This window comes from Leptinotarsa decemlineata, unplaced genomic scaffold (assembly GCF_025532065.1).
Source record: "Leptinotarsa decemlineata unplaced genomic scaffold, Ldec_3_MD MMD2_tig00026282_RagTag_RagTag, whole genome shotgun sequence".
NCBI classification, from domain to species: domain Eukaryota; kingdom Metazoa; phylum Arthropoda; class Insecta; order Coleoptera; family Chrysomelidae; genus Leptinotarsa; species Leptinotarsa decemlineata.
In genome coordinates this window covers 13,941,402-13,956,717 of record NW_027412668.1, presented here as the reverse complement: position 1 = coordinate 13,956,717, position 15,316 = coordinate 13,941,402, and the positions used below count along the sequence as shown (strand labels likewise).

General features: G+C 36.1%; 1 protein-coding gene across 5 annotated transcripts in view; it reads right to left on the bottom strand.

Annotated features, from left to right (window-relative positions):
* Positions 1 to 15,316, bottom strand: part of wake (ankyrin repeat and fibronectin type III domain containing protein wide awake) — a 199,830-nt gene that overhangs the window by 60,069 nt on the left and 124,445 nt on the right. Inside the window, exon 1 of one of the 5 annotated variants that reach the window (XM_074179851.1) lies at positions 4,349 to 4,606. The exons of the other annotated variants lie outside the window; for them this stretch is intronic. Within the exon in view, the coding sequence (XP_074035952.1) occupies positions 4,349 to 4,442 (94 nt within the window). The 5' untranslated portion in view covers positions 4,443 to 4,606. Of the gene's footprint in view, positions 1 to 4,348; positions 4,607 to 15,316 lie in introns of those variants that run through there. 5 annotated transcript variants of the gene reach the window in all.

Here is a 15,316-nt window from a genome sequence, read left to right as displayed (position 1 = left end):
AAAAAAGAAGACGGATATTCACATCGTGGATTTGGGAGCGAAATCTCACTTTATTATACAATTTGATTTCAGAGTATTCTTAATATAGAATGCTACCTCCTCTCTTTCCAAGCCTATCTTGACGATATAACTCATACACTTGTCAGCATAAATGATGAACAATTTGTTTCATTTGGTAGAAAATGATATCTTCATTATAAAACTACATTCACAATTGCATCATAAACAATACATTTATAATGAAACAGTGATAAATTGCAATAAATAGAACAAAATATGGGCTGGCAGGCTGTGTTTGAATGGAACCTAAAGTACCAGAAGTTTCGTCTGCTACTGCGGCACACATCATCAGTGGAATATGCTTTGACCTCAAAATATAACCTTCGTCCTCACAGTCAACGCAAATACTACTCACCGCCATAACAACAGACAAGATGTTTGTTACTTCAAGTTATATTCGACGACGGTCTATCAGCCTGTGTTCTGATGAAATGTACTTCCAGTGAATACCTAGTTGAGTCACTAGTGCAACTGCAGAATACGATGGATTTTTATTCCGGGAACTAATGTCAATAGGTAAAATGTGGTAAAATGGTCAATAGGTAAAATTCACCCACAAGTGCTATTTGTTTGGTTTGAAGTGAGAAAATCAATTTGACCAAAAAATAAAAATTTCAAAATAATGTTTTCGTTGGATTATTTTTCACAAATTTCGACGTGGATTATCTCAACAAGAATGTGTCGATGAATTCAGTTCTTTGTATGACGATAAAGCACCATCAAAAACCACAGTATATCACTGGTATAGTGAATTCAATCGTGGTCTAGTTCTATCGCCGACGAATTTCGTGAAGGTCGTCCAAAATCGGTTGTTGTGCCACAAAACATCGATGCAGTGCGTGAACTGATAATGCAAGATCGTTATGTGACATATTGGGAGATATAAGCATCCATGCAGATAAGTTTCCCTTCAATACATTCGATTCTACATGAATACTTAGTTGTTCTCGTTGGATACCCCGTAATTTACCGATCGCTCAAAAAAGGCTCGCGTCAAGTGGTGTAATGAAATATATAAAAAGTTCAAAGATGGTGCTTCAAAAGACGTATATAAAATCATTGATATATGCTTTTGAGCCAGAAACAAAACAGTAATCGACAGTGGGGATCATCCAAGACGAACTAAATCTAACAAAAGTTGTTCGTGGAAGAAGCGATGCAAATGGTTGCCTGTTTCTTCGGCTGAATTGGTCATGTGGCCACTGTTCATCTTGAGCAACATAGAACGGTCAATTCTGAGTGGCACACGACCATTTTTTTGCCAAAAGTCTTCATAGAAACTCGTAAAACTAACCGCCAAATAGGCCAATTTTGGAGCAGTCGAAACATTGAATTAAGCGTTCAAAAACCATGTTTTGGAGTGGTCTCAAGATGAATGGAATATCTGCTTTGGCAAATGGTTTGAACGAATGCAAAAGTGTATTGAATATTTCGAAAAACAATTAAGCTATTTTAATTAAAAAATGTTCATTATTATTCGCTAATCCCGAAATATAAATGGTTTAATCGTCAATGAACAGAACAGTTGGCCAAGAAATGAAACGAGGAAATGAAAATATGCTCAAGTGCTGATCTTAGATGGAAATTAGCCTTGAATTTGAATATAAGAAATTTTAGAAAAGCTCCGGTTCTGACATATGCAATATGCATATTCTTTCCCACTTTGCGACGAAAAAAAAACATAATTGAAGGTACTTCAGAATGATTCGACTAACGCCGGACTATTTGGTCATACCTGTAGAGAACTCATTTGACAACCCAAATGAGTTCTCAACTGATGTTTGAGCAAAATGGAATATTTCCTCATCACGACAAACTGGTTCGCGTATGGCTGAGTGTTGATGTTGAAATTATGATATTTTTATCGTCTGTTTGAAGAATCTCAAAATTACTTCAGAAATGTCAATTACTCAGGAAAGATCAGTCAGATATTCGGAAAAAAAATGTATAGATAATTGGCCCAATAAACGAGATGTTAGGAGACAAGCGGTCTTGTAACATCTCGTTTATTCACTTTATCAGTTCGGACTTCCATTGTCTGATATGATATGAATTGATTTGAAATCCCCGAAAGAATCTGTGAAAAAATTAAAAAGATTAGCTGAAAAAAACAATTTTTTAAGCAGAAGACAGTTATCACCCGAAGACGATTGTGGATACTAATAATCGAAACGTTGTGACCTAACTTGGTTTGGAGTCTTTTGAATTTTATTTTTCATTTTTGTTGATAATATTTTTTAATTTTCAGCTTCTATTAATATTTCAATTTTTTATTTTCTGCTTGTAGCTTGAATGTTATTTCCTTGTAATTTCAGTTTTTTGTTTTAATAAAATTGTTATTTTCGGTATCTTTTTATTTTTTATTTTTCTCAGGGATTTCAAATCATTTTATATTTTATTAGACAATGGAAGTCCGAACTGATGAAATACAGAAGACTGAAATTACAATTAAATAACATACAAACAACAACAAAAAAAAAGTATCACCCGAAGACGGTTGTGGATACTAATAACCGAAACGTCGTGAAGTAACTTGCTTTGGAATCTTTTAATTTTATATTTTTAATTTTCATTTCTTGTGAATAGTTCAATTTTTTTTTGGTTGTTGCTTGTATATTATTTCAGTGTAGTTTCAGTATTTTGATTAATACAATTGGTTTTTCAGCTAACATTTTTAATTTTTTACGATTCTTTCAAGGATTTCAAATCAATTTATGGTAAATTTTCGTTATGCGGACACCCGGCGATTTTGAAAAAATGTTTGACTGTACTTACGTATTTTGATGCGTAGATTACGAATCTGAAAGAAAAAAGCGGCGCTCTCTCTTATTTAAAAAGTTACGGCCCTTCAAAGTTCAGGAAAGGGCAACTTTTCAGCCTTTTTTTTCACTAAATGAACTATTTAAAAACACAAGCATTTATTCACTAGGTCACCGTTACACCTTATTCCTCCTTCTTTAACACTTTTCACTTCAAGAATCAACATTTCTGTTATAAAAAACTTAATTTAAAAACGAATGCTTCTCCTGGTGACATTATTCTATTTTTAGGTCAGTTACTAGTGACATTTCAGAAAAAAGCGGTTGGTATTTGCCGTCGCCTACTATTTCAAATTCGTAATACACCACCAAAAACCAATTTACGATCTAAAGAATGAAGGTAAAAAACATTTGAATTACTTCAGGAATATGGACTGCATCAGTCGTACCAACCATATCATTAACCTTAAAAACGTAAAATACAGTGATATGTTACCAAAAAGCAGCTCCGTACATTTTTTAACATTTTTATAAGAAAAATGTTGATCGGTCGGTCGGTAGCCAAGCGGTTCGGCGTGGGTGAGTTGTTCACTCACTCGAATTGACTGCCGTGTTGGTCGGTGGTTCAAGCCCTAGTCTGAACGATCGATCTTTACTTGCTATCGTCCAACCCGTGTTAGGAATCACACGTTAAAAGGTAAGACCTCGTTAATCCTTAGCTCGCACAAGTTTCGACTTTTGAGGGTTGTCGTTCGTAAGGGTGCAACAGCTGGTTAACGGAAAAACAACAGATTCCAAGTGAAAAGTGTTAAAGAAGGAGGAATAAGGTGTAAAGGTGACCTAGTGAATAAATGCTTGTGTTTTTAAATAGTTTATTTAGTGAAAAAGAAGGCTGAAAAGTTGCCCTTTTCTGAAGTTTGAAGGGCCGTAACTTTTTAAATAAGGAGAGCGCCGCTTTTTTCTTTCGTAATCTACGCATCAAAATACGTAAGTACAGTCAAAAATTTTTTCAAAATCGCCGGGTGTCCACATAACGAAAATTTACCCAATTTATATCATATTAAATAATGGAAGTCCGAACTGATGAAATGCACCACGAAACATTGTCAACCACCTTCAAACGAATCTCGTTAATATTACTATTTTTATTTCTATTGAAAAAAAGTTGAGAGCGCTATCTCCACACTATTTTTTTGCCAGAAAGTACTGATAATGAAACATTTTTATGTAAATTTTGTTGGGACATAGATATCCAGTTCCATTCAAAAGTTGAGAAGAGGGGACTTTCATGGTTGGAAGTAAGAAAAAAGTATTTCATTCTGAAAGTCAAAAATCCGTTACTCAAATGTTTTTGTATCTTGCATATCAATAACTTAACTCAAAACTGCTACTGTAGTTTTCCGATTTGGCTGGTTTCCTATCTGCCATTATATGAAATTCATCGATAGTGCGCACCTAATTCGAATCAGCTTGTATATCGATATCTCATTCAAATCAAACTTATCTCAATGTGAAATTCTAAGATATACCTGTCAGCAACGCATACGCCAAATAATTCGAGACCTTCGCTGTAGATTTAAACACCACGTCAACAAGGCTACTATAGATGTATTGGAACACCATTTCGACCACTATTTACACAGCACAATATACAGTGCAAACTAACTACAGCGAACGAATACACTAACGAACTGTTTGCGACACCCAATTTTGTAATCCGTCCATTCTCTCTAGGAGGATATTTGCAAACACCACGAAGAACACAATGACCTTTATTCTCGGATGACTGGACTTACCTGCTGATTATATTTTGTTCTATATGGGCACGGACGTTTTCATCGAGTTAAAAACCTACGCAACTTTTTCTAATTGCTTTATTTATAGGCAGAGAGCCGGATCATGAGAGTTTGCTGTAAAATATCTCAATAGGGACATTAATCGAATTGAATTTTGAGGATGAAGTATTTATTTTCAAAGAATTTAACTTTATTCAATAACCAAAATCTGACTGAAGAGCACTCTTAAATATCTTCAGAACGAACAAAAATCAAAGCGAAGGATGCCCAGTGTCAAGCTACGATGTCTAACTATTTATTGTTAGTTCATAGTGATTTTAGTACATTTTTTATAAATCTCATAATACATACTACTGATGAAAGCGGTCTAGGATTTTCTCATGGTACTGTAGCATATGAAAGTACCATTTGCTATTATCCGCCAGGTGGTACCAGGTTTGGCGATGACAGCATTTTGATTTAAAATATAAATTGTTGATAACTACAAAGATGGTTTTTCATCCTGATGGTTAGTTTTGAAAGTCGATATCGACTGTAGAATGAATTTTAGCATCCCAAGAATCATTTGCTATCACCCAAAACCTACAAAAAATTTATCACTGTTACATTAATTTGTTTTATTTATATCTAACCTGAAAATTCTAATTTTCATCTTCGCAAACTTCAAAATTTATAACGATTATTGAATGAATAACGGATGAAAAATATCAAAACTTATCAACATGATCTTCATAAAACTATATTTTGATTATGTGTGCCAGAGTCCTGTGTGTCGGATGAAACTATTTTTTCTATTATCTTTCGTAGGTAGAACATAAATAGATATTCAGGTATTTGGTTTGTAGGCACTGCACAACACTTATAAAAAGTTGAAAACATATTTAACTAAAAAAAAACTACGAAAAATACTATGTAGCCTCATCAGTTCACCGATGTTTGGGAACAAGCAGATGATTCAATTGCAACTACAGCCATAGAAAAAGCAAATCTACTAGCTGAACAATTTACTTCTCATCCACAGTCGATTTTTTTGAGAAATGTACCACCGACTATTTCCACAATACTCCACAATGCCGGAAATTACTTTTCGACAACGTCTAGTCAGGAGAATTTTGAAACAGCTCATTATCAACAAGGCGTCCTGATGAAGTGCCCATTATCGTGCACAAATGAACTCGCACCAGTTTTTTACAGACATTTCAATCTGTCTTGCAAGGAAAGGGTTTTTCCTTCTTGTTAGAAAATTGCTCGCCTTCAGCCTATTCTGAAAAAAGGCAAGGAAAATCTTTCAAGTTACTATAGACCAGTCGATTTGCTATCAGTGATATCAAAAATTATGGAGAAGGCTGTAAACCACCATATCCTTGAATATTTGGAAGGCTTTAACATCTTGAGCGATCATCAAAATGGCTTTCGGAAAAAAGCTCAACAGGCGACCTTCTATCGTATGTCACCCATATTTGGAATAACGCAATCGAAAAACATGGAGGTTCATGTTTGACCGTGTGCGGCATGAGGGTTTGCTGGCCATACTTCGATGTTATGGCAAGTCGGATAATTTTTGTGTATGGCTCTCCAGCTTCCTGAAAGAACGTTTCCTGCAAGTGTCCGTCGATGAATATCTCTCGAATACTTTCACCATCAACGCTGGTGTTCCCCAGGGATCCATATTGTCTCCAACCCTCTTCTTATTGTATATCAACGACTTATTGGTAAACACCCAGAATCCAATATATTGCTTTGCTGACGACAGCACAATTGTTTCGTCATTTCATTTGGATTCCATGACATCGGTTGCGGATGCACCTCTTCACCGGCATATCTTAATGAGGATCTAGAAGTGATTTCGAATTGAGATGAAAGTAACCAGATTCGATTCAATGCCACAAACACCCAGGCATCGGTTTTCTCCAAAAAGCTAAACTTTTATGAAAAATTGCAGCGTGTTGTGCAGTGCTATTCAAAAATTTGCAATGCATATCATATCGAATCGTAATTTAATTGATTTTCGAATTCAATGAATATCTACAATGTAAAAATCACTGCAGTCTATTCAGGTATGAATTAACACCTGTTTACAAAAATACCAAAAACAAGCTATCTCAGAAAACGATACATCCATTCAATGATTATAACTTCCTTCGTAACAAACGCATTTTCTATTATTCTATCGACAACAGAATAGACTTTTGCATTTCATGGATTCCAGGATATTCGGCAATGAAAAAGCAGATACATTACCTTTTATTGGAATAATCATCAATATTTCTCAGAAAGAATCCCTAGATATCCTTGGGAAATAGTAAGAGCACAACTTTCAAAGAAGGTGAGTGCTATACACAAATACAAGAAAATTTTCCATGTCACCTTGGTATGAATACCATCTTTTTTGGGTATGATGTAAAACCCATAGTGTGAGTGTGAACAAGTGGAATACCTCAATCATGTGGTTTTCCCTTTGTCTCACTTTTGTGTATGTTTTGCTATATTTTACCTTATTTAAGCTAAATAGATTTTTGATATCAGTTTTTTATCGACCTTTTTTTGGGTAATGGTTACCTTCCACAATCTGAAAAAATATAAAAATTATAATGGAGAACTTTATACAAGTGTAGAAATTAAAAACCAAACGAACATACAAACAGCTTCACAAATTCAACAACATCCAACTCAACAATTACCGACTCAACATCCAACGACACCTTTTACAACTAACGTTATACCTTACATTCCAAGACTATCTGAAAAAATAAGACGAATTGGAAATAGATATAATGTTAGAACTACTTTCAGAACAAAAAATACACTGAGATCTATACTCACACATACAAAACCCAACAACACTGAAGAAAAAACAAAAAATTGTATTTATAAAATACCTTGTTCTTGTGGTAAAAGTTACATTGGTGAAACCTCAAGACCATTGAAAGTGCGTGAGAATGAGCATCGAGATTATATAAAAAATAGACAATTGACAGGATCAAAATTATCAGAACACATTTTAAAATCAGACGGTGAACATCGGGTAGAATGGAATAGGACAAGAAAGATTACCAATGAGCCTCATTCTAAGAGACGTAAGCTAAAAGAATCAGCGTATATTCTCATGTCTGGAGAGAATTGTATCTCGAATAGCTCCTTAGAAATAGATCGTACTTGGCTACCCATCTTGAAGAAAACTTTGGATAGTGGCGAAATGGCAACAAACTGATATCGGAGAGTACCTTGTATTACATCGAATATTTCAGTTGTCAATCAACAACATTGACATAATTTCATATTTCAAAACTTCTTTGACATCTGTCGAAGAAGTAAAGAAATAAGCTCTCAAAACAGGAATAACTGCATATTTATTCGAATTTTTATCCATTTCTGAAGACGGAGGCAGATTTTGGCCTCCGAAACGTAAAAGATAAGTATAATTTCTTAATATTTTTTTTGATAGGCAAAATTGTGAAATACGACAAGTTACTGATAAATAGAAGATTTTTCTTTGTGAAAAATACTTTGATTTTTACGCAGTAAATTATCGGGGTAAATTAAAAAGTTTGCCCTTCTACACTTGTATAAAGTTCTCCATTATAATTTTTATATTTTTTCAGATTGTGGAAGGTAACCATTACCCAAAAAAAGGTCGATAAAAAACTGATTTTTTCCTCCACAAAAAATGACTTTCGTTGAATATTTTTGATATATACTTTGGAATTTATAACCTTTGTTTTTTTCTTAGTTTCACAAAGATTCATGAACTACTCACCAATGTATACTAGGTAATTATTTTTATATTTATATATAATACATGCTATCCCTTAGGTTGAGTTGTGAAACAGCCTCGACTGAACTTCGCCCTTTTATTGATTTTTGTATCTACTTCTTCTTTATAAACAATGTATGTCAATGAAGGAATCCCATTTATTATTATTATGTAATCCTGAGACGCTACATAAATTTCATACCTAATCTGGATTCCTATGAACTTGGTCTAAAGTCTCCATTATCAATTTAAAGTGTTTTAAACTATTCAGATTCCAAAATGAAGCTACTCCTAATGGAATTCATAATCCATAACAAACTTGATCTGTAGTAATGGATCAACTTTCGTAGATTTCTAATTTTCTAAACCTGGGTGCTCCGGGGCATCTGTTCGGGTGTATCCAATGCTGCGGCTTTGGCCTGGAGCTAGAAGAGTGAAATCCTTTGGTGATGTGTTGTCTGACTGTAAACCTACTGTTTAACATCAGCACAGTTACTTGATTCTCATCACTAATTAATATCTGTACAAGAAATATAATCATAAAAATATTTTCACAATCGTAGGAGACATCGGTGTTTACGGAATCATTTTAAGAGAGACATCCTAAACGCAGCATGAAAGGTGTTGCATTCAAATCACCGAAGACAATTAAAATGCTCTTAGAGCAGAGCCAAAAGTAGGCAAGGTAGATCAGGAATTCGACACCTACTTGGAAGTGAATACATCATAATTCAGATTACAAGTCATTCTCTTGATAAGAACTATTATCCTTCTCGTTATACTTACCTACTTTATAGGTGGCCTGTCGCCTATAGAATCTTGTTCGATTTTAGCGAAGGTCATTTTCATTTTACCTCCGTTTTGGATCATGGGGAGAGGAATGTAAATAAATTCGATAACAACTTAATCAGTGGAATGTCAATAATATTATTCTTAGATATTTTCGGTTGAAACCATTATGCAGTTACAAGCATGTTTCCGAAGGAGAATGGCAAATAAGACCCAGAAAATCATAAAACTGCACGTTAATATTATTTGGAATGAAGTTTTGAGTGTACTCATAATGTTCTGTTTGTTTTCATACAAACTGCTCGATACCTCTTGAAATTGCTTATTTTTGGATAAAAATATTTTTATTAATTTCAATTAGCGACTTTCAATAATGAAGTAAGTGTAAGTATAAGGAATTTGGGTCATCAAATATCAAATGATGTGGTCTGTCGTTACATATGATTCTTTCAGTGGATTTAATTATTTACTTTTACTGCTCACGCAGAACTTATCTGTAAAAGTACTATCACAAATTATTAGAGAGGATTACGTGAAAATCCAGTTGATAGGTTCAATTAATACATGAGCTGAAAATTCCTGGGCCCAAGGAAAAAACACGTTTTTTTTTATCGTAGCACGATTTATCTTTTCCCTCATAATAGGTCTCAGTTTCAGCAGTAATCCCTTCGTTCGAGTGAATTTTCTTACCAGGGAGCATTTTTTGAGGTCTGCGAACAGAAAAAAGTCACTGGAGACCAGACCTGGAGAATACGGTGGATGTGGAAGCAATTTGAAGCCCAATTCATGCAATTTTGCCATTGCTTTGACTTGTAACACAGTTCGTTGTCTCAATGAAACACATTTTTTTCTTTGTCATTTGCGTTTGTTTTTTTTGCAATTTTGGCCTTCAACCGCTCCAATAATGCTATATAATATTCACTGTTGATGGTATTTTCCATCTCAAGATAGTCGATGAATATTACACCACGCTTTGGGACTTATTATTAGTCATTGCAAATGCCAATCTATTTGAAAATTTCACACGTTTAAAATGGATTGGCACATCTGTAGATATAATTAGAATTCGTGGTGTTAGTATATTCTCACCATTGCAAATTATGGATTCGACAACGTTTTTCATTAATTTTTTATTGACTAATCGCGTGACTTTGCACAGCAGTGGTGGATTCAAATTACGGAGTGATCCAACCTTCAGTTGTAAATTATGCGGTGGTATGTCTGGCAAATCCAAAAAGTTCAAAAAATGTTTGGGATAATTCACAGCTTCGGTGGCATCGTAAATTGTATCTACACTCGATGGATAAACAATAACAGTGGGAGAGGGCTTATTGTGTGAGAGAGACAGGAGACCGGCTTCGTGCTGTTTACTGAGTGAGAAGTGACACTGGTGGACACCTGGCAAGAATAACTGATCTATGATCAAGGTTAAAAATAAAAAGATTATTAAAATGACTGTTAAAAAACAAGGGTTGACGATAGAAGGATAAAAATTGAGGGTTGTATGTATTTCTTGATATCATCATAAAAAAAAATAAAACAAAACATTTTTTTTCAAAAAATTCAAGAAACTGTTTGGGATGAAACACTCTTATCAATTAGGGTATGAACAAAGTGAACAAAGCATCCACGTCGAACCGACCGGCTACCGTCCGTATGCCAACTAACACTGTGTGAAATGATAATTTTATATATTAGAATAATCATGGATATTATTCTTCCATATATACACTTGAAATCACCATGCATTTTTAAGTATGTTTCTGAAGAGCCTTCTGCATTTGTCCGGCCAAATTTCAGATTTCTGCCGTAGTGTGGCAAGCAGCTATATCACAACAATTATTTCAAAAGAGGGTTAGGTTCGCGGAGTTCGAAGAAGTTTGATATTCGGTTCTTCTCAGCCCGACTCACGATCGGAAGGCCGTGGGTTCGATTCCGCCTCGACCAGATATTTTTCTAGAGAGAATTTATCTGGTTGAAGCTGGGATGATTCTGCAACCGTGTTAGGAATCACACGTTGAAAGGTAAGACCTCGTTAGTCCTTAGCTCGCACAAGTTTCTCAACTTCTGAGAGTTTTCGTTCGCATGGGGGCGACAGCTGATTAACGGAAAACAGATTTTAAATAGATTAGTACTCGATAAATATAGACTGAAACCGCATATGATGTAATGTCGACAACATAATGGCTTAAATGCTATCATCGGTTTTCTGAAAGAAAATGAGAAAGATAATATTACTTTTAGACTTTCACAAAATATATAATAAAGTAATTTTCCGTAAGTGATGTAATAAAGAACGCCATGAGTAAGTGTAAGTGAAATTGTTTAAATGGAAGTGTAATAAACAATGTTTTCTGCATGATTGCTTACGTTTGATAGACGAAATATTTCGAGTCCTGATAACTTTGGTGTCCATTAAAAAATACTGATCAAATTCGAAACCAGCTAACAAACTAACTTGTGAATCATTCCTAGACTTTCAGCAGAACTTTTCACTTCGCACCTTGGCAAACTTTCTATCCTACTTCTTTTACAGTGACTGCTGCAAACAAGGCCAAACAATTAATCTGGAACTTGGATTCTTACTTCAGGCCCGGTAAACCCGGTAAAATGCATTTCCTTCATTTCATTTGCAATGCCTTCTATAAATTACAATTAATTGAAGTTGGCATCACATGCGACCAAATTTTCTACAGTTATATAGCTTTAGTTTGTTGTTTCTTGCTCAACAAAGTTTTGCACTATTAATTTTGAGAACGAGATGATTTTTATGGGTTATATAATGTCCTGGTTTCACTAATGAACCATTGAATGCACGAGATGTAGTAACTAGATTGAGTTATTACTTCAGAGTGGATTATCTGAATTATATAATTTTATTCGTTATTTCATTACTTCTGATAAATGGTGGTATAATTCATGTTTTGTCGCAAAGTAGGATATAGCACACATTAACTTTATATTTCAATTGCGATTGTAGGGAATATTATGACTTTACTAGAATTGTAATATTATATATTAATCTGGTAATGATGATTATACTAATAATAATAACAATGATACAAATAATAATAATAAATGAGACCCTAATGCACTTGCTATCAGCATGTCCAGCATATGCGGTCTCGGCCTATATCCATCGACATAACGCGGCCCTAAGAGTGCTATATTACCATCTACGGCACTCTTACGGTATTGACGAGACACCGGTGTTGCCCTACGCTCCAGGGGATATTGAATCCGTTGTGGGGAACGAGAAGTGCCGAATTTATTGGAACTATTCGTTCCCCACCCTCAGGCTCATACAAGCTAATAAGCCTGATGTAGTCCTTCTCGACCACCAGACCAAAACGATATTTGTCGTGGAGTTTTCAGCTCCTGGCGAGACGAATATCGTCAGAAAAGAGGAGGAAAAACGGATAAAATATCGAGATTTTCTCTTCGAACTCCGCAGACTCTATCCAGATCACTCTGTCAAGATGGTTGTTCTGATTATTGGAGTCCTTGATGGAATGATGTCTTCTCTACTCTCGAATCTCAAAATCATACCGGCTTGCCGCACTAAGGCAGAAATCTTAGCCGCACAGATGCAGAAGGCTATCATTCTTGGCTCACTGCGTTTGCTCAGGGCACATGATTCTCGGACCCAATGATCACTTACCCCACGGTGTGGGAAGTGGTCATTGGTTGATTATGCTGGCGCGTCCTCCCGAATGTATCGGGGCTTCGGGGGATAGGGCCTGACCAGCGCACACTACGGTGAAAAAAAAAAAAAGGAAAAATAAAAAAAAAGAAAAATAACTAATAATAATATAGATAAAAAAATAGTTGCTGCTACGAATATATGATCTTACTCTACTTCTTTGGAGTAGAAAACCCGAAAAATGATGTATCTCCTTATGAGTTTGCATCCGAAATCATCTGTTCTATAATGGTACTTTGTTCGATAACGAGGAGGCAGAGGCTTTTGAAATTGAAGTCTCGACATGACAGAATGGTACAAGATGGAGCTTGTGAAGTCATCAGGGGCCCAAATCCCATCTTCTGCATGGTCCGCGACAATAATAGAGCGGCAATTGAAGCAAGGCAGCTGGCTGATGAACTCGGTTTAGTTTTCTACACTGAACGAAGTGATAACATATGTCACTCAATTGGAACCCGTTCAGCAAAACGCCCACAAAAAAACCGCAGAAATCACCTCAATGCTGCGGCAACACAGGAATAAACCAATGTATGGGGTATTCTCGGAACACTGTTCCGAACCAGAAAATTGTACACACCTCAGCAACTTTTGATACTTTATAGAGCTCAAATCAGACCTTCTTTGGAGTATTGTTCTAATGTATGAAGCTCTGCCTCCAAACATACCCTCAAGTTGCTGGATTCCATCCAGAAAAGAGTCATGCGCCTGATTGGAGACGCGAACATCACGGGCAAGTTCCTGACAACAGGTGTTGGGTCTGCCGCGAGGCTCCTGATACCCCGTGAACTTGCTGTCGGCGTGTCCAGCATATGCGGTCACAGCCTATATCCATCGACATAACACGGCCCTAAATATGCTTCATTACCAACTATGCCACGTTTACGGTATTGATGAGACACCGGTGTTGCCCTACGCGCCGGGGGATATCAAATCCATTGTGTGGAATGAAAAGTGACGAATTCATTGAAACTATTCATTTTCCACCCTCAGTGCTCATACAAGCTGATATATGAGACTGATGAAGTACTCCTCAACCATCAGAGTAAGACGATTGAATTTTCAGCTCAGGATGAGTCAAATACCGCCCGAAAAGAGAAGAACTCCGCAGGCTCTATCAAGACCACTCAGTTGAGATGATTGTTTTGATTATTGGAGTCCTTGATGTAATGATTCTCTCCCAACTCTCGAATCTCAAGAACATGCCGGCTCGCCAAACTAAGGCAGAAATCTTGGCCGTACAAATGAAGAAGACCGTCATTTTGGCTCATCGCATCTGTTTGGTGCACATGATTTTTGGACTCAATGTGGGTAGTGGTCATTGATTGATGATGAGTTCTGGAACAAGCCCCGACAGCTTAACTTTTGTGAAACTAATAATAATAACAATACTCTCATTTATTTCAGTAAATAGTAGAAAGTGGTTCGGATCATACCAGTTTTTGGTGAAACCTTTCCTAGCTCGTAACTCCAATAGGGTTGTAATATAATATACACTGATCAGCAAAAAAGTCACCACTTGGAATAGTGGATTGTGTATACAAATTCAAATATATGGAAAAATGTATTGATACGATTTGATAGACATGATAATACTATGAAGGCTATAAAATTTGAGTTCAGAATGTAATGAATTTTTAGGCCCTTCAGGACCTGTCAATTATGGATCCAGAATCATGTAATTTGACCCATCCGAATGTTCTCGGGCAGTAGTTCCTCTTAAGGTGCGTATTCACCAAAAAAGCGTGCACGAGTGAGCGTGAGCGAGCATTCTAGTATGTTTGCTCGTGTTCGCTCATGTTCGCTCGTGTTTGCTCGACCACACCAGAGCGAATATCTTTAAGTTCGTAGTCGTAGTTGATCCATCTACTTTGTGGGAGCACCTTTTGATGTACCGCCTTCTTCTCGATCTTTTCTGAACGCGAATAAGCATACGTTCGCTCGCTCGCTAGCCCGTACCTACCAGACGATTATTGATGCAGAATGCTCGTTCACTCTTGTTTGCTCTTGTTCGCTCGTGCTCGCTTTTTTGGTGAATACGCACCTTGAGAAGAATGAAATTATCGAAGAATTTTGCGTATGTATCAAATACATTGTTCACGTATGTTTGAAAGATAAAATAACACTTGGGAAGACCTGGTCAGGCAGAAATCGAGTACCCAGTGCGGTTCAGAACCAAACTTTCTGGGATGAGTCAGTGACACCTCGGATAGTCGGCCACGGGCTTGCTCTAAACCCAGAGCAGTAAAAGGGGAAGTTGTACTTTTCAGGAAAACATATCGATTGGATTGATCAAGACTGGAAATACATTTTTTGGACAGATGAGTCAAGGCGTTTTTACATAATCCAAACAAACGACCATTAGTGTATCAACGATCAAATGAGAGATATGCTCAATATAAAATGACTTTGTATGGGAGAGGATCGGTTATGGTTTAAGAATAAATATGTGTCACTG